The sequence below is a fragment of the Diadema setosum genome, chromosome 11, assembly GCF_964275005.1.
Source record: "Diadema setosum chromosome 11, eeDiaSeto1, whole genome shotgun sequence".
Classification (NCBI taxonomy): Eukaryota; Metazoa; Echinodermata; class Echinoidea; order Diadematoida; family Diadematidae; genus Diadema; species Diadema setosum.
In genome coordinates this window covers 11,511,972-11,539,684 of record NC_092695.1, presented here as the reverse complement: position 1 = coordinate 11,539,684, position 27,713 = coordinate 11,511,972, and the positions used below count along the sequence as shown (strand labels likewise).

The 27,713-nt window shown below is 36.8% G+C and overlaps 1 protein-coding gene across 1 annotated transcript; it reads right to left on the bottom strand.

Annotated features, from left to right (window-relative positions):
* Window positions 1-23,557: 23,557 nt before the first annotated feature.
* LOC140235041 (uncharacterized) lies at window positions 23,558-24,397 on the bottom strand. Its single transcript, XM_072315079.1, has one exon. It carries the CDS (start codon window positions 24,395-24,397, stop codon window positions 23,558-23,560), a length of 840 nt encoding a protein of 279 aa, XP_072171180.1.
* Window positions 24,398-27,713: the final 3,316 nt, after the last annotated feature.

Below are 27,713 nucleotides of genomic sequence, written 5' to 3'. Positions count from 1 at the left end.
CCCGGGGGGTCTGCACATAATAACGATATTAACTGATAATGCACTGATGAGGGCAAAGTTCAAGCAGTTCAAAAACACATTGAGCTAACTCGCAGTACAGTACTCTCCGCGTAATCGGGTATCACTTAAACGGGTTCTCCGTCTAATTGGGTAGTAATGTCAAAATCAGTTCCAATGCACATTAAAATTACCTGATAATCGGGTTACTTCTCCGCATAAATGGTAATTAATTTTATACTAATATAATTTCTACTGTTACGACCAAAATCACTCTGAGAATGATCGCACAAAAGAAACAATCAACTAATGTTCAGGCGGTTTATTAACAGTGATATTGTGGGTACAGACTCGTAATCGGTTTTCACATCAGTACAATAATGATCAATAGAAACAATTACAAATCGGTAATGGAATCACTTACATATTTTGTTATCAAGTAATCCTTTGAAAATGTTCAGATACGATGTTCGATGCACCGATGAATGATCCTTGACGCACCGATGAATGATTCCTCCGACGTAACTCCAAAGACGCTGGTTGCAATAATCCAAGGTATAAATCCGGGGTAAAGTCCACGATATGTGTCCACGGCGAAACGTGCAGAATCCACAGGAAACGGGCAGAATCCAAATGTTATGACGACCACGTCCAGTTGATGCGTTGAATGATGATTCACTTTATAATGTCCAGCAAGGAATCCAGCCCGTCACAGCTTTGCCGTAATAATGTCTGTTGACACTAAAATATGGAGTCTATCTCCATGTAGGCAAATTAATTCTCTGCAGGCAAAATGTCTCCCAGGCCTTATCTCCACAAACACAGTTTGTATAGCAGGTCAGCAGGTAACACAGGACTGACTATAACAAGTCGCTTCAGAGCCAGAAGTGACGTAACTCTCAGAGCAGAGGTGTTGGGTACTCTGCCTACCTCAGAATTTCTCCGGCTTATATACTATCCATTCACCCCTTTCTAGTACATTCTGCAATTTTCTCCAACCTGGGGCCACATACCTGAACATACTAGCAAGTCCAAATTCCAGGAATCCTGGATGACTCACTGTCTAACTATGTGCATAACATCATTGCCAAAATTAACTACCAATCACATTGGGCTACAGGGACAGTGCCTCACTCAGCCAAATATGTAAGCACTTCCTAGAATTTTCTGGAATGGGTTAAATCATTCTAGATTGAGTGAGCTATAATGTATTTCCTGTCACATGCATACATGTACTGTAGCTACATTGTATACCACATAGAAAATTCTTCACTGATCTGGTCAGCCTGTATGTATATCATATAGAATGTTCTCCATTAATCTGGTCCACCTGTGTACATACACATTAAAACAACCATGCATACAGCCTTGATACATGTACATAACTACTAGTGTGTACATTTGTGACACTACCCACATTTTATCGCAGATATAACACTTTAAGAAATCATGAATATCAAATTTTCCACTGCTAATCGCATTCTCTACTTAATTTGCAAAGAAGACCAATCATTTGGGGAGTGCAAACATGAAAAAACATGTACCAGTACCGACTTGCCGCACGTAAACGAACATTACACATGTAGCTGGCACTCACAATTACATAGACAGACAGGAGTTGAACACACTTGCGCTCCTCCCTTGCTCCGCAACAAAACATTCGCAATACGAGAAGTTTATAACGAAAATCAGGCCATGCACCAGCTCCATAATGTGGTTTTCCCCAGTCAGTTCTCGAAAAGTAACCCGACGTTTTACGTGACTAGTGCACGCAAAGAAACATATTCATTTCGGAAAATGCCTGCGCGTTTTCGAGGGATCTACTAGTATAGTCAAACGACAACGTTTTTTGAAGACATTTTGTCCATAAAAAGAGTGTAAATTATTGCTCGTGACTGAGCAAGTGTAAGGTATGTATAATATGCCGTGCAAGCACGCGTGTTAAACATCACAGTGTAGGTGTTTGGTGCAGTGTACAATGCATGTACATATACATTGTGTGTGTCAATTGTGAATGCGACGTGTTCTTCTGTTAATCGGGTACTCCGCTTAATCGGGTAAGACACGCTCTGCTCAAGCCTACCCGATTATGCGGAGAGTACTGTACTAATATTTGTCCTGAAGGGATGCACCTGGGTACTTTCATAAAGCTATATAATCTGATAGAGATGAAATATTAAAAAAGACAATGTTCAAGCAGTTTGACAAATTAAGCGAGCTCACAGTTCTGAAATAAAGAGATGCACGACAGGGTGAATGCTCTAATATCTTTACCCGTGTTTTTTCAATTGTTAGTTCTACAGACTAGTAGTGCTTTTAATTCATTTCTCTTTTTTCTGTAGTAGATCCTAAATGTGATCTTTATTATGGTTGACTAATTTAATTCTGTACATGCCACCTTCACTACATCCCATATCATACTCCTATACACTAAATATAAATGAAACCAGAATCTATAGGCATAGGGTATATTGAAAACCATTACAAATGCTCTGAACAAGCCTAATAGTTTACAGCCACGGCAAGAAGTAAATATAAAAAAAGAACTTATGAAAATAGACTCTACCAGTCGCCTCGTTTGAAGACATTCTAGAAATCACCTATTGTCGATGGGAAAATCACCTTACATCGCGTCACTTCATTTCCCAGTTCTTGCCCTTTGTAATCATATTTTCAGTGGAATATGCTTTTACACAAACTTTGCCACGCTATACTGACAGCTTACATTATATATCATGTGTATAAACATAGCACGTTCAAAGATCAAGTTCTCCCCATCCGTCTGCAGTTAATTATTAACTTCTCTTAGGGGATATACCCAACAGAACGTTGACGAACATACCAAAAGATTTCCTCGTGCAGCCTATCCTCATGCAGCGAGCATCATGATGTCCTACATCTTGTACATGGTATGTCATTATTTTCCATCAGGTTACACAATTTATTGTTAAAGTTCGATGTCATTTATTATATGAGAATTTTTTTTCGTTTCCACTTAAAGGTTATCAAAAGGATTTGTTATGTTTAAAATCAGTGGAAGACTTTACACGGTAACGTTTCAAATATATCAAAATATGCAAATGGCAATGCCTTGCTGCCTTAGTTTTTTCATCAGCTCGATCATATTACCTGCATTGCCATAGATCAAAGCATCTTTTTTATTTCAAAGGACGCGTTATAAGTGGGCACTGCAGTCACCTGTTGCAGCCAACCTGCTGTTGGTACAATTGATGTCGGTTTTGTCAGCCTCGCGCCGTGGTATGTTTTTCTTAAAACAGTCATGTCATGTCTTCTGGCGTATTTCTTATTCTTCCTTTCATTTTTCATTTTCTGAAAATTTGTCGAATTTCCTTGATAGCTAACGTAAGAGTTTGTCTTACGAATGGGTGGTAATTTTCAAGTTCAAGTTCAAATTTATTTCGTTTTTCCACAATAAAATAATATTTGATTTGATTTGATTTGATTTGATTTGATTTGATTTGATTTTATTGGTTCCTGCATTATATCATTGCTCATGCAGATACATAAACATATATCATATACATTAATGGTACCATACATATAAATGGATATACATGAACATTAGTTGCTAACAAAATGAGTTTTTTCATTACCTTTAGGATATACAGCAATAAATTTCTTCATTGCCTGTAAATAAATGTCCAACAGAACAGTGATGCAATGAATAACGCAGAAGGGCTACAGCTTAAGCATTGCTTGATTTGCATGCAGCCCTCGTACATAATACATAACATATAGGAAAATAGGGCAGGGATGACTTGCATAGAGATAGGATAGGAGAAAGGAGAGAGGAGAGGTCTGTCTGCTTTCACTAATACACAAAGTTAGATCACCTGGATCACTAAATAGTAAAGCATGGCAAAGTATTTTCTCACCGAGGTACAGGTGAACAGTTACAGGTCATGGTCGGTTACATAACATTACGCAATAAATTCAGAACTACGATAATTCCACGAGGGAATTTCATATACAATACAATTGCAATGACATTTTAAGATCACTGATATCCAGAGAGCAGCATTGTCTTTACAGCTTCCTTGAAAGAATACATAGACTTTAAAGTTCGAATTTCTCAAGGAAGAGAGTTCCAAATATCAGGTCCAGTGTGTCTGATAGATTTCAGAGCCATCACCGTTTTAGGATTTTGTAGATGAAATTTATCAGATTGCCTTGTGGGATAAGAATGTATATCCTTGTTTAAATGAAATAATGAGAAAAAAGAAGATGGCAACAGACCGTTATACAAACGAAACATAAAAAGTGAATTTTGCAAAAAATTAATATAATTTACCTTTAAAGGAATCGTTCTATCCACTGTTATCCCACTCGCCAGAGTGACGCCTATCACCTTCCCCGTACTCGCACTATTTTTGCAAAGAAAACAATTATATTTACTGGACCCAGATATTGGAATGATCTCCCTCTAGATATCACTTCTTCCTTATCTTTATTCACCTTCAAACGCAAATTAAAACAGTTATTACTTAGTGGATACACACTACCAAGTTTTTAGCAACCCTTTTATGCTCCCAGTCTTTTGTCCTTGTCCGCAGCACCAAGTCATTCAAGTTATTTCATGGTACCGATACATCTTTTAATAATATACACTCTTAAAACATCCGAGTCAGAACTGACCCGGAACTGGGTCCGTTGGGGTCATACACCGTTCCGGGTCAAAAATGACTTGGAATTTGGTCATGAAGACCCCGAATGGGATCACCCTGACTCAATTCATGACTCTGAATGGGTCATATCTGACCCCATTCCTTGTCATTTCTGACCCGGAACGGTGTATGACCCCAACGGACCCAGTTCCGGGTCAGTTCTGACTCGGATGTTTTAAGAGTGTAGCATTTTTGTTATTCAAACACTGCGAGATTTGTATGCAGTCTGGTTTGTGCGATATCTATGTGGTTCATTAGTTATTACTCATCGATTTTTTTTTTTTTTACTTGTGTAATTTTAGTTGGTCAAGACAAACATATCCGTTCTCCGTGTAAAATTATATGCCTATGAACTCGGGAACCTACAGTTTTACAAGCTTTAAAGCTTTTATGTAGGCCCCATCATATTTCTTATACTTACTAGTGACATTTTCACACAATATGACCTTGTATTTGTGTCAAGTATATTTTCTTTTTCTTTTCTTCTACAATCAAAAGACATGATTGTATATATTTTGTATTCTTGTTTTGTTGCCAATAATTTTGTAATGTCATCATTGAGAAATGGAAATATGAAAATAAATTTGAACTTTGAACTTAGTGTTTTTAATTCTACGAACAAAGGATCTGAATGGTCCCGATAACCTGAATTGGTGCATATACGTATAGCTTTCTTTTGTAGAAGCAGTATACTGTCAATGTGACTTTTCGCAGTTGCCCAAACAATGTTACAATATGAGATGTTCGATAATATCAAGGAATTATAAAGCATAAATAAAATATTCTTTGGGACATAAAACTTAAGCTTACAGAGTATACCAACGTTGCGAGACACTTTATCTGAGATATAGTGCACATGAGCATTCCATTTCAAATTTTCATCGATATATATTCTAAGGAATTTGACACTTTCTTTTTGTTCCAATAATATACCATCCACCATAATATTCAAATGGTGCATTTCATTTTTATGCTTCTTATTGTGAAAATGAATAAAATGTGTCTTTTTTAAGTTGAGTGATAATCTATTGCTCTTAAACCATGTAGATAATTTCGGCAATTCAGTATTAAGAATTCTTAAAAGCGACTGAAAATCAGAATTGGAACAAAATACATTGGTGTCATCGGCGAACAGAATATATTGCATTAACTTAGAAGAATTTGTGATATCATTTATATACACTAGAAATAGTAGTGGTCCCAATATGGATCCTTGTGGGACGCCACAATGTATAGGTAAAACTTCAGAATTTACCGATTCATAGTATACATATTGCTGTCTATTCGATAAACAATCATCAAACCATTCCAGTGGAATGCCACGAACTCCATAACAATGTAATTTGCGTAAAAGGATAGTGTGGTCAAGAGTGTCGAATGCCTTGCTTAGGTCCATGAACACACCAATGACATGTTTTTGTTCAGCTAAGGCACTCGACACTCTGTCATACAACTGGGCTAGTGCCATATCAGTAGAATGAAATTTCCTGAAACCATATTGGTCTTGGTTCAGTATATCATTTTGTAACAAAAAATCATACAGTCTGTTATAAACGAGTCTTTCTATGACTTTAGACAGACTAGGAAGAATAGAGATAGGTCGGTAATTCGAAACAAAAGAAAAGTCATCTTTTTTGTATATTGGAATAACTTTTGCAATTTTGCATGCGTTCGGAAATACACCAGTTGACAACGACAAATTACAAATATGTACCAAAGGTGTCAAAATACTCCCAACAATTTGTTTTAAAAGAGACGTGCTCATTTCATCATGACCACATGTATGACTTGATTTTAAAGAATGCACAATATCAAGGATCTCACTAAAATCTGTTGGTTTGAAAAATAATGAATTATCGTCTGACGTGCCCAAGTACTGCGAGAAATCTGTCTGTGTATGATCAATCTTAGAAGCTTGACTAGGACCTACATTAACAAAGTACTCATTAAAACAACATGCTACATCTTTAGGATTACAAAACGTTTGTCCATTATTCGTAATTTGAGATGTTGACACCTTCTTTTGCTTACCAATGACGTCATTAATAACCTTCCAGGTGGCTGACATATTTCCAGTAGCATTTTCAAAAGCTTCCGTATAATACATTCTGCGGGAGAGCCTGATACTCTGTGTAAGTTTATTTCTATATGATTTATATCGATTAACATTATCTTTATCAGGATACCGTAAACTACTTTTATATAAAGCATTTCTTTTCTTAATGGAACGAAAAATTCCCTTTGTTATCCACGGATTTTTGATTTTTTTTTTTTGTTTTTCTTTTCAATTGTGGGGATATGTTTGTCAAAATAAGAAAGGAATATATTCCAGAAGGTGTCATAAGCACTGTTTGGGTCTGCAGAAAGTAATAGATCATCCCACGTTTCCGTAATTAAATCATCGTTCAGTAATGATATATTTTCTAGTGTGAATTTCCGCTTTTTCTTACGTTGTTTTTGCTTAACATAAGAATTCTGTGTGTCGCCACAAATGGAAAATATAGGTAAATGGTCAGATATATCACTATATACAAAAGACCAGATTTCGAATAATCTGTGTCAATATTCGTAAAAATATTATCGATCAACGTTGATGGGTTGACCGTAACTCTCGAGGGCTTATCAATTGTAATATTACAAAAATTTGCTTGCAAAATGTTGCAAAATTTATTTCTAAGAATATGCTCTTCTCTCGAGAGATCAATGTTAAAATCACCCATAATAATTATATACATCTTTGTTTTCTTGATTAATCAGCTCTAATATAAGACATCAAAATTATCCAAAAATGAATTACTATCTGTATGAGGGGGCCTGTATATTACACAAAGTATTATATTTTTTCTATTATACATACTAATTTCAGCACATGTGCAATCAAATTCATTTCCATTGTACATCAAATCAGGCCTTTCTTTACACGATAACGTGTGTGATAGGAACAGGGCGACTCCGCCTCCTCGTCCGCATTTTCTATCAGAACGGACAACAGAATATCCATCAATGTTATGTAAAGGGGGAGATTTGTCGTTAAGCCATGTTTCTGTGATACCAATAGCGGAAAATTTCATATTTATCGTAGACAATAATAATTGCATATTTTCATAATAAGGCTGCGGGCATTGACATGTAATAAACTGAAAGAATGCTCATTATTAATAAATTCTGAATTGAACTCGTCAGGTAAATAATACCGACATTGGACATTTTTATGTGAATATAAATTAATTTCATCCATATTTAAAACAAGAACAACACATGGACCATGACATGGTCGTGAACATTTGCATAAGAATTGATGAAAGCAGACAAGAAGAGAGGGAAAGAATATAGCAAGTCATACAGAGAATAGATTGTTTACAAATTACTCTCGTGAGTAGTAGCCGCATCGGACAATTGAGATCTCACAACATAGATCGTTGCTATATCAGCTCTCCCTGCAGACAATATACATCAGAATATATAAACGTAAATCGTGCTGGCTGACTACAGCCAAGTTCGTGAATTAAGTTTTCGTATAAGTTAGTCTCGCAGTTGATGGGTTTTTCTTCGAGATCTGCACTCTATATGCTTTAGATAATGAGGGAGTTCTGTCCGTTTTGTCTTGTTTTTGTTTTCCATTTCGAACCCCCGTGTATCGTCATCTCCTTTGTGCTAGTCTTCTCGTAGCCTGTCTTTTGCGCTTAACTATATAGCCTCGTCGATGTCCCAGTGTCGTTTTATATCTGTTTATATGTTAATGCTGTCATGTGTTTTTTTCCTTTTCTGTCTGACTCTTTGTGGCCTCCCATTTCTTATTTGTCAATTCTTTTAAACATTTTTCTCTCTATCTTTTATTTTTTTAAATTTTTTTTTTTTGCTGTAATAACTATTTTCGCTGCTGTTGCTTCAAACTTTTTTGTTGCTGTTTTGATGCCGATTGTTACCAATATTTTCACTGATTGATTCTTTCCCAAGGGGCCCATATACTCTACAAGCTTTGTCTTTTCAGTGGGTCCCTCCGTTTTTCGCCTTGTGTACGTTGATATTTCACTTTATTTTATTTTACTTCAGGCATTGTAATGTATCTTTATTGTAAGTATACAAGTGCTGTTTTACTCTGTTAAACTGACTTTGTTTTCTTGATACGATTTCTATCACTGAAGAAAGTGTAATGTATGTTGTTATTTTTTATTGTCGAAAAACGGAATAAACTTGAATTTGAAATTTGAATGTCCTTGAGAACGTTTTGAGTTGAGTTGAGTTGAGTTGAGTTGAGTTTATTAACAACATACATGTGAATATGATAACATGATAACATGAAATTCCATAGGGTAAGATACAATAACATGAAAATTTTTTATGAGAATAGAATGATTTTGTACAAGGTTCTTACAGCTATGCAAGCATATATTTTACATACTTATATTTATCTTACATTAGAATACATGTGGTGTAATAGATTTAGTTTCGTTGTGATACACTTATCACTGAAAAGGCAAAGAGTATGAATAAGTATGTAATGTAGAAATACGCATAGACAAAGGTTCTGAAAAAAAAAAATAGAAAAACAGAAGATAATGTTGTTAAAGGGGGAACCAAAAGTTAGCACAAGTGCTAGTCGAGAATGGTTCTCCCATTATAGCTACATGTACATATATTTAAGCTGCTTATTGCAAGGTCTACTCTTTTAAAGTAACTGTACTATAAAAGTACATTAAACTAAACACTGAATATTCTTTTCTTCACTAAACTTCATTTAACAAGTGCTTTTTTAGGTTTCTTCGAAATGAAGAGCTTGTTCTTTCCTCCTGAATATTTTTGGGCAAACTATTCCAAAACTTTGACCCGACAAAAGATATAGAAAATGTACCATGTGTTGTTTTACATTTCGGGAGTCTAAGCATGGAATGATCTTTGCCTCTAGTCCTGTATGCATGATTCATTGGCTCATAATATTGCGTTACAGAATGTGGTAAATGTCCCTTGTGTAGATCATATACAAAGGTTGACACTGCAAGCTAATGCAGGTCAAAAACATCTAACACTTCTAGACTGGTGAATAATGGCCTTGAACTTGTTCTTAAGGGGGAAAATGTAATTGCTCTCACGGCCATTTTTTGTGCTAAAAGTATATAATTTAAGTGGCTTCTGTAGGTACTTCCCCATACTTCAATTCCATAAAGTATATGTGATTGTATAAAGAATTTATATAAAAGCATGAGAACATGCCTTGGAACAAAGTATCTTAACTTAAAAATTAAGCCAATTTTGCGCTTAATGCATTTGTTGATACACTGAATCTGATCCTTCCACATCAAGGTCTCATCAATTTTGATTCCTACAAAAGATGCTACATGTACTCTTTCTATAACCGTTTCAGAGACTGTTAACACACCTTTAATTGCAATTGGTTGTTTTGGTCCTTTAATAATCATATAATTTGTTTTCTTCAAGTTAATAGTTAATTTATTTACAATACACCATTCCTGTACCTCATTCAATTTTCTATTTACGTCATCCATATCAATTTCTTTTGTACCTTTGGGAAATGTATGAAAAATGTTTGAATCGTCAGCGAATAGTCTGAACTGAAAATAGTTCGATGAGCTAGGTAAATCATTGATGTATAATAGGAACAGTGTTGGTCCCAGCACTGATCCTTGTGGTACTCCACATGTGATCGGTCTACTACTGGATATTTCATTCTTGTAGCACAATACCTGCGATCGGTTTGAGAGGTAATTTTGGAACCACTGCAACACAATGCCTCTTATGCCATAATATTCTAATTTCGCAGAATATATTCATCAAAATTTCGTAATCATGATGTAAAGATTCAGGTCCTGAGTTTGTTATCTAATGTCTACAATGTAAAATTTACTCGTATCAAACACAGTCACAGCTTAATATGACAAACTTAAGAATTGACAAAGAAAAAACAAAAGAATGCATATGTGCTCCGTTATCGAAATACAAAGTTTATCTGCGGAGGGCAAACACTTCACGTTTCAGTGTGTATAAGAAGAAATCCCTCTGCGTTTGCTCCTTGTGTTACACACTGTTACCGAGAAGAATTTTGTTATTATCATTATTATTATTATTATTATTATTATCATTATCATCATTATTATTATTATTATTATTATTATTAGTCAGAAATGATATAAGGATTGTCACTCCGAAGCTTCGTCATAACAAAACACACTAAGGTCATGTAACTTTAAATAGATGGATGTTTGTGACTTCCATATTACTGTAAAACAAGGAATATTCGCGTGCATTTTGATTTCGCGAATTTCGCGAGCGCCAAGATTCGCGAAATTAAAATGCACGCGAAGTTTTTGCTTACAGTATATGCATTGAATGCCACTGGCAGTTCGCGAAAATTTTCATGCCGCAAAAAAGTCTGGTTTAATTGTTATAACGAACATTTTTTAGCACGTATTTTGGACGCTCGTTATTCATACGGTTTGTCAATTCGAGAATTGATTAAGGTTCGTATAATCATGAAGTTTTTTATTCGATAAATGATAGGAATCTCCGAAGGTTAATCTAAAGGTTTGTGTGTATATTGAAACATGAAATAAGGTTCATAATCCAAATGTGGAGAAACAAACTAATAATCAAAGCCTTCAGATTTAGAAACCTCATGATATCGTTTTCACCTAAAAGAATATCAGGCCCATTCCACTTTAAGAATGACTGACCTAAAGAATAGTGAATGTTGAATTTTGTGAGAGCTCGTACTCCAAACGTTTTGGTCCGTTACTCACCAAAGGTGATGTCTTATTATGGATGATAATATGATGTATAATAATCAATTATTCTATGACATCATTGTGGCCGAGACAAATCAAAACAAAACATGAAATAGATAAAATATGACGTGGGGTATGGCTACAGAACGTATCCGATTTAGAATTGGATGTGCGTATGTGCTTGTACATTTGTGTGCACTTGCGTGTATGTACATTGTAAGTTTATGTATCTGTCTGTCTTTACTTTTGTTGGTTTTTTTTGTGTGTGTGGTGAGGCAGGAAGAGGATAAGGGACCATGTTGTTTGTCTTTCATGTCAAATATACACATGTAAATAATGTTCGCATGGGTTGGACTATCATTGTTAAGTCATTGTTGTGTTCGTTTGCATGTGAAAAGGTCTTTAACCAAGCCTTATTTATTCTAAAGATTTGCATGCTTGAACGTTTGGCAGTGTGTGATATAGGGCTGAAATGCTACAAACAGGGCCATTGTTTCAAATGAATGCAGCCACTTTTGTACAGCCCTTACGACACATCCAGGCACAGTTACACAGACAAGATGTAATGTGCTTAAAAAAAAAAATACGACAACTTGGATGTAGAAAATGTGTTGATTTATTTTTATAGTCTAGGATGGAATTGATGGTGAAGTATATATTTCACCCTTCTTTTACATTTACATGTACAAAAGCATACTGGAATTATGTCAATGGGGACGAATACTCAAATTACACATTCATTTGAATGTAATATGTGCAAAATACACACTCGAATACACACGTGTACAAAGAAGTAGGCCTACTATAGTACACCCTGACATATTTTGACATATTTTGACATATTTTACAAAAAACATTGTAAAGCTTATTCTCCTAAGCCACACGTTGAAAATTACTTCCCTCGGTGACTTCACGAGTTACATTCTTCTCTCTCTCTCTCTCTCTCTTTCTCTCTTTGTGTGATTTGATTATTATTACCCCATTCTTGTAAATCATACCAATTGTTTGTAAATATTGTGATTTTTATTTTGTTCAATAAAACATACAAAAAAGAAGTACTAGTACACTGAATACGCTATTATGTAAACAAAATTAAAACATACATATTCACCCATACTTCTAAGACAGTATTAACATGAAAATGGAAAAAGAATACATAATGAATTGTAGGCACATGTACCGTGTGAAATTTGTTAGAGCAAGGAATTATTGCACTTGCAACATTTTAATCTCTTCCCATGCCGTTTAGTGGATCTCAACTCCATTAAAAATACATCATTTCCCCCAAAAGCAGATAAGAACGAATCAGTTTACAAGTAAAGTAATGGGATTCAACTTTGTGTCCTAACTATTTCCATTGCTAAATGAAAATCCGAGATAATATAAATGTCTGTTCCCTGAAAAATGATTTTAAAAATGTCAAACAGAACTGTTAAGTCATATTGCCATGTACCCCTAAGAAAGAGCAACATATTCTATATGCGCAAAAGTTCCAGTGATTCTCATGGGTAAAGTTTTAAATGAGATTTCGGTGGGTTTCAATGCTTCCCATACCCAGATGATTTAACATTTTTTAAAGAAAAAAAAATCATTTATAAGTTATTCACATGTACGTTTGATATGAAAAATATTTGAAAAGTTTCAATACATGGATATATCGAATCAAAACTAATACATTGGTTGAATGAAGATGAATGACTAAATAATCAACTACACTAATAATGTTGCAACTGTAATTAATTTTCATTTCTCAGAAATAGATGAAATTTTTGGTCAACGATGTCCCTGCTACAGAAAAACACTTTCATTTCTCTAACTGAAAGAAATATCCAAATTCATGGGATTTCAGATCACAAGGTTCCCCAGATAAAAAAAAAAAAATAAAATGCAGAAACAAGAGGATGACAGTAAGCAAAAACGTATGTTTATAGTATGTAAATAGAAACGAATCGACGCAAGAATTTCATCAATTCGAATATGCATTTTCATATGCCTCATCACTCAAATTAGCGCCAAAAGTGGGTATTTTCTAAAGTAGAAAAAAGAATTTTGAAAATCATACTCTACGGATGAGGGATTGTCGCAACAATTTTTTATTTGATAATAAAGAAATCTTCTTAGGCCGAGAAATTCAACGCTTATTATCAAATATGGGGAATAACAATCTAAGTTATCGCATTGGCTATGCAAAACTAACAAAGGAGCTTTTGAATTCGTTATTTTGTAACAGAAGACGTATGTTCATTATAATACCTTTATCTTTTCTTCTTTTTTTTTTTTTTGCATTGTGATAAGGTCAAGCAAATATGGAAATTTGCTCGTGATTTTTTTTTTTTTTTAAATGGATGGAAAAAAAGGAACTGGCGGGATGTAGCCTATTTTGGAATTTGGGATATTTCTGATAGATCGAGATGTGTAAATAGTTTGATTATTTTATTTTGTTAAAATACACTATTTTCAAATATAGGTCTGAGAAAATTCTTATGATACCAACCAGAGGAAAAATTGTTAAAATGATTTTGGAACATAAAAGAGGAGGAAAAACTCGCATCAAAAGCAGGTAAGATGCATTTTCACTTACCAAAAAAAAAATGTATATATATATATATATATATATAGACCTGAAGTGAGTCACTTTTAGGAGTTTCTCTCTATTCACGTATGTTATATTGTATTTTCCGTGCATTCATTACCTCCTATATGCTCGAGTGTATCAATGCCCGAGTTCCGTTTGTTTATGTCATCCTCATGTATGAGCGACTTGCTTATTCGACTATAAGGTTATGGTTTTAATGTTGCTCATGTATACTGATTTTTTTTTTTTCTAATCAGGAGTGTGGACGGAATAGAGAGGGGGAATACGAAATATGAAAAGAGTTTTTTCAAGTGAAGTTGTTTTTCATTTGAGTGTTGTGTGCATTTGAGTGATTTGGTATGTGTGTACGTGTGTGTGTGTGCAGGTGCAGATCCAGAAATTCCGTTACGGGAGGAGCCTCTTCAATATTGTTTTAAAGGGGTCGCATGCGCCTTCATTTTTTCCTTTTTAGCTCTTTTGTTTTAACGAAAAATATAGAGAGCGCGCGTGCCCCATACCCAGAGCCTTCTATTATAGAAGGCTCTGATACGCCCCTCTCTGGATCCGCCACTGGTGTATGTGTGTATGTGGGTGTGTGAGTAAAAGGTGATGTAAGGATTATGTACGGATATTTACATTTGTAGACATTACGGCTAATGTTGGTGTGTTTATGCATGATTGTGTGTGTGATACCGGTCAAAAGAGATCTATGCTTTGCTTGAAGATGATTAGCGTTTATATTTTGTCATAAAGTAGATGTGCCATAGTACAGCATCTGTAACAAACGCCAACTGTCGTCATAGGCCGCACCATCCTAATAAATCTGTATTTCCTTGCTACATTACGATGTTAACAAATAGTGCCAATGATTTTTATAACAGGGGTGTCGCAGTAAAATGTTGCTATGTAGGAGTCATGCTTTCGTTAACCTGCCGCATGCAGTTTCAGCAATCAGTTTGTAGTTCCAAAGCATGCAAGGCAGAGAGTGCAGCCTGAGACACCACGGATGGGGTGTCAAGAAATATTTTCATCACATCATTTCTATTTATTTTGAGAGAAAGGCGGGGGGGGGGGGGTCTCCTAATGGAGGTTGACATGAAAGTACCACAGCAAGGCAGAAGCAAAGTGTTGCTATGCATTGTAATTCCCTCGAGGTATTTCTTTATTTTTCTTTATTCTCGTTTAACCTGCTTTTTTCGAGTCAATGAATAGATCCATCTATTTTTTTCTCTCTTTTGACTCTCTTTGGTAGAGATTTAGGAGTCCAATTTTAATCTCTTCGCTTCTTTTCTTTGCTCTAATCTTCTGGCTTCTCCAAATTCAACCCTGGTTGACTCTAGGTATAGCAGAAGAACAATTTTCGAAATGTCTACTACTTTTCCCTATATACTTATTTTCGTATGTTGCAAATGCATTACGTGGGTCTATACTAACTTTTTTTTTTTGTCCAGTGGCCCATTTCGGCCACTTGAAATGTTAAAAATATTATTAATATGAAATTGTGGTAGCCCGAAAGAGATATGTAGTGCTCTGAAATAAAATCAGAAGTATAGATATCCATTTTAAATCTTTAATAGTTGCCCGATCGGGCCACCAAAAGATAAATATAGTGGCCCCGGACCACCGGGCAACTGCTAATGTCGATCTCTATATTACAAAATCAGCAATATCTCTGTAATATTCTGCAATCTAACAGAAATTCCGGTTTGGCAAAGAAATTGCAAAGACAGAAATTGTGCATAAGGTATGCTTCAATGCTTCCAAAGAAAACTGCTTCTCGATACGGTACTGTAGCTCTCCTTAAAGATAATACGAATATTTTTCTTTTCAGATTCGTTGTGACGCTATTCTGAAAGGAAAACAAACTGAATAGAAAAAAAAAATCTTTATTATGTAATATATATATATATATATATTATATCATATCATGGCGGTTGAGTTTACATTTGTCTTATACATGGAAGCAAGAAATTAGAACATTAAACAAGAAACAACATTTGCAATTTTACACCTTGCAAACCTGAAAGCATGCAGATGTGTGATAACATTTTTCCTATATATTCTCTTCTCTTTCACAGATCTTCGTTAAGGTATTTGCTCAAAGAGAAATGATAAATCTCACAAACGATATATTTGCCGGAGTTGCCTTTACGTATTCAACATCAGTCAATGGTATGGATTGTTCCGTTAGCTGCATAGCAATTGAATGGAGGGGAAACTCTGACGCCCTTGCTGAGCGCCTTTAAAGATGAGCAGTTCCATTTCCATCATCCCGTGGACAAATCAAAGCAAACGACGAAGATGGTGTCAAACAAATAACCATTGCACGTTTAAATCGACAACTACCAAGTGCTATGTGCTTTTTGAACAACGACCCAGTATCATTATGTCTCATTTCACGAAGATATCCTGAAAATGTCCTTCTGTTTTCAGAGGGTGTAATATCACTTTAAGTGACAAAATTTGTGACAGAGATATAGACATGGGGAATCATATTGGAAAAGACAAGTTAGCAGTAACAAACCAAACTCCAAGAGCCGATGTAAATACTGCTGATCGGACTGATGTCATTGCTAAAAACATCGATGATTCGAGGCCGTTGCAACATGCATGTCATGAGGTTCCAACACTTCCTATTGACAACGAAACAGATGCGTCTTCTGTCAACAGAGAGGATGCCAGATCACTACAACATGCACGTATATTCGAACAACTTGTAGTTGAACACCATCATGTTGGAAACGAAGCTGACGTAAACACAGCCGATGGAAAAGGATCCAATGCCCTAATCTCTGCGTCTATGAAAGAATATGAAACTGCTGAATCTCATCTACTAGACCACGGAGCTGATGCAAATACAGTATCCACTGACGATTTCAGTTCGTTGCACACTGCATGTGAAAACGGAAATCTCTCAGTTGTTAAAATCCTCGTCGAGAAGGGAGCAGACGTGAATGCTTCCAACACAGATGGTGTTACACCTTTACAAAGAGCATGTGAGAATGGACATGTAGAAGTTGTAGGCTATCTTCTTCAACAAGGTGCCGACGTAAATCCACATTATGGAACAGATCATAATTCCCTGATCATTGCATCTATGAAAGGATATCAAAATGTTGTTTCACACCTTTTAGACCATGGAGCCAAACTGAATGCAGAAACGACTGATGGTTTTAGTTCTTTGCATATTGCATGTGGAAACGGACGTCTCTCAGTTGCCAAAATCCTCGTCGAGAAGGGAGCAGACGTGAATGCATCCAATAAATATGGTGTTACACCTTTACATAGAGCAAGTGAAAATGGACATGAAGAGGTTGCACGTTATCTTGTTGAACGTGGGGCTGACGTTAACATAGCGAATAAAATTGGTTACAGTCCACTTATCTTAGCATCGATAAAAGGACACCAAAGTGTTGTTTCTTATCTTGTAGAACATGAAGCTGATGTGAATGCAATCGCTTTGGACGGTTTCAGTTCTTTGTATATTGCATGTTTAAACGGACATCTCTCAGTTGCCAAAATCCTTGTCGACAATGGAGCAGACGTGAATACATCCAGTAAAAGTGGAGGCACTCCATTAAAAGGAGCATGTGAGAATGGATATGTAGAAGTTGTAAGTTATCTTCTTAAACATGGAGCTGATATAAATGCAGCTTGTGTATGTGGTCACACTTCCCTCATCTCGGCATCAATGAAAGGACACCAACGTGTTGTTTCTTACCTTTTAGACAATGGAGCTAATATAAATGGAGTCACTAATGACGGTTTCAGTTCTGTGCATGTTGCATGTTTCTACGGACATCTCTCAGTTGTCAAAATCCTTGTCGAGAAGGGGGCAGACGTGAATACTACAAATGAATATGGTCATACACCTTTAGAAGGAGCAAGTGAGAATGGGCATCTTGGAGTTGCACGTTATCTTGTTGAACATGGAGCTGACGTTAATTTAGCTAATGAACACGGTTTAAATCCCCTTGTCGCTGCATCTATAAGAGGATACCAAGGTATTGCATCTTATCTTTTGGACCATGGAGCTGATTTGAATGCAGTAAATATGGCCGGTTTCAGTTCTTTGCACATTGCGTGTGGAAACGGACACCTTTCCCTAGTCAAAATCCTCGTCGACAAGAGAGCAGACGTGAATACATATAATAAAGATGGTGTTACACCTTTACAAAGAGCAAGTCAGAATGGACACTATGGAATCACACGTTATCTTGTTGAACATGGAGCTGACGTTAATTCAGCTAATGGACACGGCTTAAATCCCCTGATCCTTGCATCTATGAATGGCCATCAGTATGTTGTTTCTTATCTAATACACCATGGAGCCAAACTGAATGCAGAAACGACTGATGGTTTTAGTTCTTTGCATAAGGCATGTGGAAACGGACGTCTGTCGGTTGCCAAAATCCTCGTCGAGAAGGGAGCAGACGTGAATACGTCCAATACAGATGGTGTTACACCTTTACAAAGAGCAAGTGAGAATGGACATGTAGAGGTTGCACGCTATCTTGTCGAACATAAAGCTGCCGTCAATGTAGCCAATACAAATGGTTACACTCCCCTCATTCTTGCATCCATGAAAGGACATCAAAGTGTTGTTTCTCAGCTGATAAATCATGGAGCTGAGGTGAATGCTGTAACTACTGATGGTTTCAGTTCTTTGCATATTGCATGTGAAAACGGACATCTCTCAGTTGTCAAAATCCTTGTCGACAAGAGAGTAGACGTGAATACTTCCAACACAGATGGTGTTACACCTTTACAAAGAGCAAGTGAAAATGGACATGTAGAAGTTGCGCGTTATCTTGTGGAACATGGAGCTGACGTTAACATAGCGAATAAAACCGGTCACAGTCCACTCATCTTAGCATCTATGGAAGGACACCAAAAAGTTGTTTCCCTACTACTAGACCATGGAGCCGAAATACAGGCTGATGAAAAAGGTCACACAGCTCTTTTCTGGGCCTTTTCAAACAACCGTCACGAAGTTGTTTCTTATCTTGTTGATGAAATAGCAGAAGTGAAAGTCAAAGGTAAACGTGGCCTGACACCTGTACATATTGCAGTCCAGACAGGAGATTTTGAGTTCCTTAAATCTATCATTGACAATGGTGCTGATGTCAATGCTGCTTCAAACGATGGCAGTACACCTTTACACACTGCCGCGGCAACAGGAAGCCGGGACATTTTCTCCTTTCTAGTGGGTAAAGTTTCGGATGTAAACGTAACCAATGAAAAAGGTCAAAGCCATTTACATGTCGCAATACAAGGAGGAAACCTTTCAGTCGTTGAATATCTTATGGAGGAAGGTGGTAATGTTGGCATTCTGAATGACACAGCACTTTGCATCGCAGCTGCAGAAGGTCAACTGAGCATTTTGAAATATCTCATCAACCAAGGTGCAGACATAAATGACTCAACAAGAGATGGTCTTACAGCCTTGCATTGGGCAGCTAAACATGGACATCTAGAGATTGTCAAATATCTGGCAGCTGATGAAATGGCAAAGGTAACGGTTTTCAGTTCAGTTCAGTTTCAGTTTATTTTATTTCGACACGGTCACTCACTTCAGCCAATGGCTGTTCTTCAGTGAGTCCGTGAAGAGGTAAAAACAGATCAAAGTAACATGATACAACATTTTATACTTAGTATACATAACATGAGAGATAAAAACAAACACAATTATTATACACTGTAAAATCTACGACACATCAAAGAATACTACAATTTATACTGAAATAATACCATAAAATCACTTACGCATTAAAAGAAAAAAAAATATGCATTTGTACATACAAACATGTGATAAATGAAAAAGAAACGACAAAATAAAAGAAAATAAAAGAAAATAAAGTGGGACCATTCAAATATATAGACTTAATACACATACTCATCATAAAACTGCAATTATCTTAAAAATCCTACCTTTGTATAAAACGTATCTATTGCACTTTTGAATGCAGCTAAAGAAACACTTTGTTTAACATCGCTTGGCAAACTATTCCACATTAGGGCACCATGATATGAGAAACTGCGTTTTTTAAAATTTGTAGTTGGTTTGGGTACATCTAGCTGGAGGGTTGTCTTCCTCAAACCATACAAATATTGTCTGTACATAAATAATTCATTTATATGTGAAGGCATGTTTTCGTTTACAATCTTATACATAATACATAACAACTGTTTATCGCGTCTATCCGAAAGTCGATCAATGCTATCATTACACTTTGTTTGTATCAACTGACATAGGGCTTCACTTGGAAATTTCCAGTCAACCCGCATAGCCACTCTGAGTGCTCTAAATTGTATTTTCTGTAGTTTTTCACAATATGTTTTTGCCATGTTCCCCCATATGAGACTACAATAATCCATCTGATTCAAAATAATGGTTTTATAGAATATCATTGCCATTTGCTGCGTGATAAAAGGTCTGATTCTTTTCAGTAAATACAAGCTCTTGTTCAGTTTTTTTCTGCAAACATTCAACGTGTTTTGTCCAGTTTAAGTACTGGTCAATGTGTACACCAAGGTATCTGATATGCGTGACCCGATTAATGACCGTGTCCTTAATCTTTACACAAGGAACTGAAATACTCTCGAGTCTCCTTCTCGACCCAATCAATAAAAACTCACATTTTTGGGCATTTAGTGCCAACTTATTTTTACACAGCCATGCATTTATTCTATCTAATTCCTCATTTAGAACTGTCACCAATCTATCAATGTTGTTACAAGAGTAATACAGACAGGTGTCATCTGCGTATAGAGAAACCATACTATTCTTTACGCACAATGGTAAGTCATTTATATATAAAATGAACAGTAAGGGACCTAGATTTGAACCCTGGGGGATTCCACACTTAATTGTCTTTGGTCTAGATTGAACCCCATTGACAACTGTGCACTGGGTGCGATCTGTCAGGTAGCTGCAGAACCATTCAACCACTGAATCAGACAGGCCATACTGACACATCTTACGTAATAGAGTAGCATGGTCTACTGTGTCGAATGCCTTCTTTAAATCCAATGCGACTACACCCACAAACAGTCCTTGGTCAAGTTTGTTGAGCCAGTATTCAGTTACATTACTTAAGGGCGTCATTGAGTGTTTGGGTCTAAATCCTGATTGATGTACTGCCAGAAGTCCATTTTCTTGAAGATATTTGTACAATTGATCAAATATGAGTTTTTCCATAATTTTCGCTATCACTGGTAAAATTGATATTGGTCTATAATTGTTAACCTGCGATCTTTGACCCGCACCTTTGTATACGGGCGTGACGCGAGACCGTTTCCATGCCAACGGAACCTTGTATTGGTGCATCGACAGATTAAAAATATATGTAAGAGGTTTACAGATATATTCAGCAATGGACTTTAGGATAAGTGCAGGTACATTGTCCAAACCACAGGCCTTATCAGTAGCAAGATTATGTAAATGTTTCAGTACTTCGTTTTCTTCAATATCCATAAAACGGAAAATATTTTCCGAGTCTATGTTTTGGGACAACATGTCCCTGCAGTCATCTGCATACTCACTATCTTCAACATTTTCTTGAATTGTTTTACCAACATTAATGAAATATGTATTAAAATATTCAGCTATTTCTTCTTTACCCAACATTTCTCCACCTTCTGTTTTTACTTGTGTTATTCTACCAGTTTCACATTTCTTCGGGAGAACAAAGTTCAACGATTTCCAGACCTTGTCAGATTGACCATTACTGTTATTGATACTATTGGTAATATACTCTCTCTTTGCTCTACGAATTTGAGCGATAACCTTGTTTCGTAGACGCTTGTATTTTTCCCAGTCAACAGGTGAGCTTGATTTCTTTGCCAAACGCTTCTGATTATCCCTTTCCTTTATAAGTGAGATGACTTGATCAGTAATCCAAGGCGATTCTTTCTTTTTAACTCTTTTTTTTTCTTTAGGGGAGCGTGTTTGTCTATCACAAGTCGTATTGTATTTTCAAATGCAGTGTACGCTGCCTCTACATTAGTTTCATTCATGATGTGTTCCCACGATTCCATAGACATATCTTCTTTTAGCAAACCATAATCAACCTTCTTTAAATTTCGAGAAATCTTATATTTGTGTTCAACTTTGTTTTTGACACACTTTTTACCCCAGCCACAATATACAAGATAATGATCACTCAGAGACATGGGTAAAATATCAACAGTATCAATTTTAGCTGGAGTATTTGTCATGATTAAATCAATCGTTGACGAGGTGTTTTCCGTAACTCTGGTAGCCGAATTAACTAATTGCACATAACCAAAACCTTCCGTTAACTCAAGTAACCGTTTTGTTTGCCATGGTTTATTTTCCGGCATTACATCACAATTCATATCCCCTAGTAAAATACAGAGCTACCAAGTCTCACGCATTCTGCGTGAGACTCAAGCATTTAGGGTCTGTCTCACGATCTCACGCATGGCACCCATTTTTCTCACGAATCTGGTGAAGTCTGCAATTTGGGCCAAAAATAAGGAGCATAGCTCAAAGGATTAAATAGATAGTTGCAATTCGTGAAGGTATATTTCCCTTTTGCCTTTCAAAATTAGTAAAAAATAGTCACTTAAGTATGCACCAGATCGCATCATTAAGAGCTAATAATTAAAAAAAGCTCCCTACCATGGGAAGGGGACACCCTCCTCGTTCGCGTGCGCATGCGCACGAGCGCCGAGACGCCGAGTCATAAAATCTCACTCGTAAAAGTTTTTTGAACTTGGCATCTCTGAAAATACATTCTCGAGTTAGGTCTTCTATTCTCTGTAATGCCAATTCAAACAACTTAAAAACATTCAAGTTTGCGTTAGGCGGTCTGTACCATGAAACAATAAAATATGACTTCACCTTTACAGGCTTTATTTCAATCACTAGCATTTCCAGATCTTCATTCATTAAATCACTTCTCAGTATATAATCTACATCACTCCGTATATATGCTGCCACACCGCCACCTGCTCTGTTTCTATCTTTCCGTATCAATGAATAATCTTTACATGCAATTTCGCTGTCATCAATAAGCTCATTTAAATGAGTTTCGCTTAGCGTTAATACATGAATGTTCGACTTTGACATAAATAGTCGGAGTTCATCAATATTCTTCGTGAGAGAAGCACAGTTAAGATGAGCAACTTTCAGCCCAGGACTTACTCGTAGTTTCTGTATTTGTTTTTCCAAATGTAATGACATAATATTTCTTTTTTCCCCATCAAGCCTCATAATATCATGTAACTGCCCAACTGTACTGGAGTCATTATGACTGTCATTATGCGTGTGTTCTTCACTTTCAGATACATTTGCCATATCATTGCCAGCATGAAATGGTAATTCCTGGAAACAACAAAAAGGACAAAACCAATAATTGTCAGTTACAAAGACGTCCTTGCTGTATGGAGTGCATTTCAAATGGCACCACCTAAGACACCCGGAACATAATGCATTTTGGTTATTTTTAACACTTTTGTTACACATCATACATGGATACTTTAATTTCATTATTTATGGTTTACCGGTCATATTTACCAATGCTAGCCATGTCCTATCGCAGTCTCTCAATGTCTGCCATGTTCCTGATGGTGACTCTTCTGTCATTCATTCCTTCGGTTCTGACAAGCGCTGTGATCTTCCCGTCCTTGGTCCACACCCGTCTCACTGATGACCTGTCCTTTGCTGCGTGGACAAGCTTCCTTCGGTGTGATGTGAGATCCTCGTGTACAAAGATGGGACTCCCTTTGAAACGGGACTTGGCGTTGAAGACGGTCTGCCGAGCGTTGTATGATCCAAACTTGACTATGATCGGTTTTGGTCCAGGTTTCTCTCCTTCAACTCCGCTTCTGGGTTTCGGTGTGATGCGATGAATTCTGGAGATACATGTAGGGTCGAGTGAGATGTCCAGGTGGGTCTTGACGACGTCCATGATGAGGTTGTCAGTGTTTTCATCGGCTGTTTCCGGTATACCGTAGAACCGGAGGCATTCTCGCCTGGAGCATTGCTCTTGCTCATCGAGTGCATTCTGAACCTTCTTGAGGTTCCCTTCCAGATATTTCAGTTGCTCGCTCATCGATTTCTGTTCGGCCTTAACTTGCTCAAGGTCCAGTGAGATTGCTTGGTACACACTTTGTGTCACTTTGTCCAATATGGCGGCCGAGATCACGTCATTCAGCTTTTGGAGAACGTCGTCGCAGCACAATGCCTCCTTTATTTGAGATTGCAAGGCTTCTTTCACGTAGTCCATGGTCAATGGAAATGTCTCACTTGGCTGATCACCTGCACATTGAGGGTCTCCTTGGTTGTGACTGACCGGAGATGCTGCCCGTAGTCGGTTAGCCCATGGTCCGTCACCTTGCTTGAGCTTTCCGGCAGGTTTCTTAGCTGCCATTTTTCTTCACTTTCTCGTCGTTCATCCACAAATTTCAACGAAATGGACTTCTTCCAATGTTGATCTATCAACTCTTCGAAAGATGAAAAAGACAGTGCAGTGATATTTGTGATTTAACGTACTTAATTCTGACGACTAGAGGGGCATGTGGAAAGGCGTGTGTGTCGCGATTGTGATTTGCGATTGTGAAAGGTTTTCTTTACAATGTCCAAATCCCATTGCATTAGAGTCAATTATACTTTCTGTTATTGTAGGTTCCAATCTCCAGCGGTACTTAGGATAGGTTTTCACTAGTCTTTTTGAAGGTTTTGGAGACCGTGAATAAATTAAGATTTAGCACTACATGTAGGCTTACGACACTGTATAAGTTCAGGTAAATTAGCCCAATAAATACAAATTGCTGCAGCATAGAGAGGGAAATCAAATGTTGCATGCAATATACATGTATCATAACACATGGAAGGATGAAAGTTTCTAGCTTGTGACTATTCACTTTTATTGTCTTAAGCATACCCCCAAAATGTTTTTTTTTCTTGAGTATGTTATTAATATTTTCTATCATCTCATAGAAAAAATCATACAGAAATGACCTTTTTAAAACTAATTTTGCTGCTGTTATGTTTCAGTTCATGAATAAATGTGTACCTGTCATTTTGATGACCATTTCTCATGTTTCAGCTTTCTGAAAGAATGTGTAATCGTCCTTTGCAGAGAGAGAGAGAGAGAGTAGACCCCAAACTGTATAGTCTATGTGGGGAGACCAAGAGGAGAATGGTGCGGGAGGGGTCCCCTCCCCACACGCACCCACACACGTACACACACGAGGGAGATTTTACGTTTTGAGAATTGAAATTCAACAATCCGGTGCACTATTTTGTTGGAATATTTAGAAATGTGCCAATTTCCCAAATGTACTGATATAAGTGTATGGAGGGTGACCGAACAAGGGGAGGGTGTGGGAGGGGGTATCTCCATCGGTTACGTTTTGTTATTCCGAAGGTTCCTTAGTCCGAGAATGAAAACAGGTTCGTTATTCCGAACGTTTGTTACAATGCACCGTCTTTACATTTTCCGATTGATGAACCTTTGGAATAACGAACCTTATTTTATTTTTGGAATAACAAACCTTCGGAATAACCAACCTTAATTCTTTCCTTTTCATATCAGTGAACCTTTGGAACAAAGGATCGTATTTCTTTCTATAGAAATTACAAACCTTTGGAATAATGAACATCACTATTCCCCTCTTACACGGAGCAAAAAAAAAAAAAAAAAAAAAAAAAAAGGGGGAGGGGGCTAAAAGGGGGCACCATTTCTCCGATGTTCACGTCCTTCAATCGAGCTGCTAATAAGAGAGCCTATAAGATCAGCCTATATGATCATAACACTAATCACCCTCCCATATTCTCCATTCTTTTCGTCTCCCTCTGTCTTTCTCTTCCCATTTCTTTTCTCTTTTCTTCTCACTCTCCCACCCCCTTCTGTTTGGTGGTACGATCAATACCCTCGACTCGAACAGGTCTACCTTTGCGTTCCCTGAAAGAAATAATGTTCTTCAGACAAGAAAAAAAAAAAATCAACGGAGAAACGAGTTTTTACTGTAAAGCCATATATATAAAATTGTCTTTGCTTGATAGTGTCATAGTCTTCACATCACAATACTTATTGTACACAGCATCTGAGATTCGTGAAAAAGGCAGGATCTTTGCAGTGTTTTGGAGTTGTTACGATCAAAATCACACAAAGAATGATCTCACAAAAGAACCAATATGTTAATGTTCAGGTGGTTTGTTAACAGTGATATTTCCGGAACAAACTCTCCCGCCAAACTCTATTTTATCAGTACAATAGATAATGCAACTGTGTATTCACTTTCATGCGTTACAGTCGAAGGTAATAATCATAGGTTCCACGTACTCCACTGGAAATGTCAGGAAGATGAGAATTAACGCACAGGTGAACGATCCTCGATACGCAGCTAACTGATCCACTACTAAACACGTTAATGAATGGTCTGCATGCGGTTACTGTAATCCAAGGTGTAAATCCACAGCGATACGTGTAGAATCCGGACGTTGTGACGAACGTATCCACTCAATGTGTGAATGATAATCCAGCAAATAATATCCAGCTATCTAGGAATCCAATCAATCACCGTTGCAATGTCCATAGATATTAAAAATGGAGTCGGTAACCAATAGGCGAAGCAATTCTCCTCCGGCAATATGTCTCGCAGTCCTTATCTCCACAAAATATAGCAGGTCAGCAGGTAACACAGGACTGACTATAACAAGTCGCTTCAGAGCCAGAAGTGACGTAACTCTCAGAGCAAAGGTATTGGGTACTCTGCCAACTTCAGAATTTCTGTGGTTCATAATATACGGACCTTCAACATTTCTTGAATGTTCTGTAATTATTTCCAACCTAGAGCTTCATACTTGTGAGTTCAAGATCCTTCCAGACACCCTGACTCACTGGTTAATTATCTGCATGACATCATACCTAAAAATAACTACACCGGGCTACAAGTAACCATGTACTGTACAATGTATGCATTGCATCACTTAGCCATATACTAGAACATTCTGGATTGGTTGAGCTCATTCCATTCACATGAATGGAATGTAGCCTTTACATTTAGAAACTTCTCCACTAATCTTGTCAGTCGTATACATACTAACATTTAAGCAACTATCATATATATATATATATATATATCACAGATTCAACGGATATGAATAAATACCTATGTGACATTTGAATTACCTATACCGACATGATACTCTCCTTGAACTGAGATGACGCAAGAATTTCTGTTGAGTTTATATTCGACTTGGCTACGGACATCATACCTTTTAGGATATTGGTCTTTCTATGTGGACATTTGAATTCCCTGTGGAAATTTGCATGACCAAACTTACTCTGATATAAGGGGCATTGACCTCAAAAACCTATATCTTCTTGCATGTACACACCACCATACATTAAACAACAGACTACGGTGGCATGAAATATGAAATTTAATGAAATTTGTGCATTATTTAATGCACACGAAAAAAAAAAATCAAATACCAAGAATTCCTTGAATGTTATGAAATGATTCCCATATGTTTAATATTTCAATCGAACAGATTTTTTTTTTGGTTACTTGTAGATATTCACTTGTTTTTTTTTTTTGTCCAAAACATGCATTTTAAAGAATTCTTAACTCTTTTGCATTATCCAATAAGAAAATACGATAAAAAAGGGTGCTGTTCGTTATTCCGAAGGTTCGATATTCCGAAGGTTCGTTATTCCGAAGGTTCGTTAATCCGAA

Excerpts from the sequence above, each read along its gene's own strand:
- LOC140235041 (XM_072315079.1), bottom strand. The coding sequence starts at position 24,397 with ATGGCAGCTAAGAAACCTGCCGGAAAGCTCAAGCAAGGTGACGGACCA.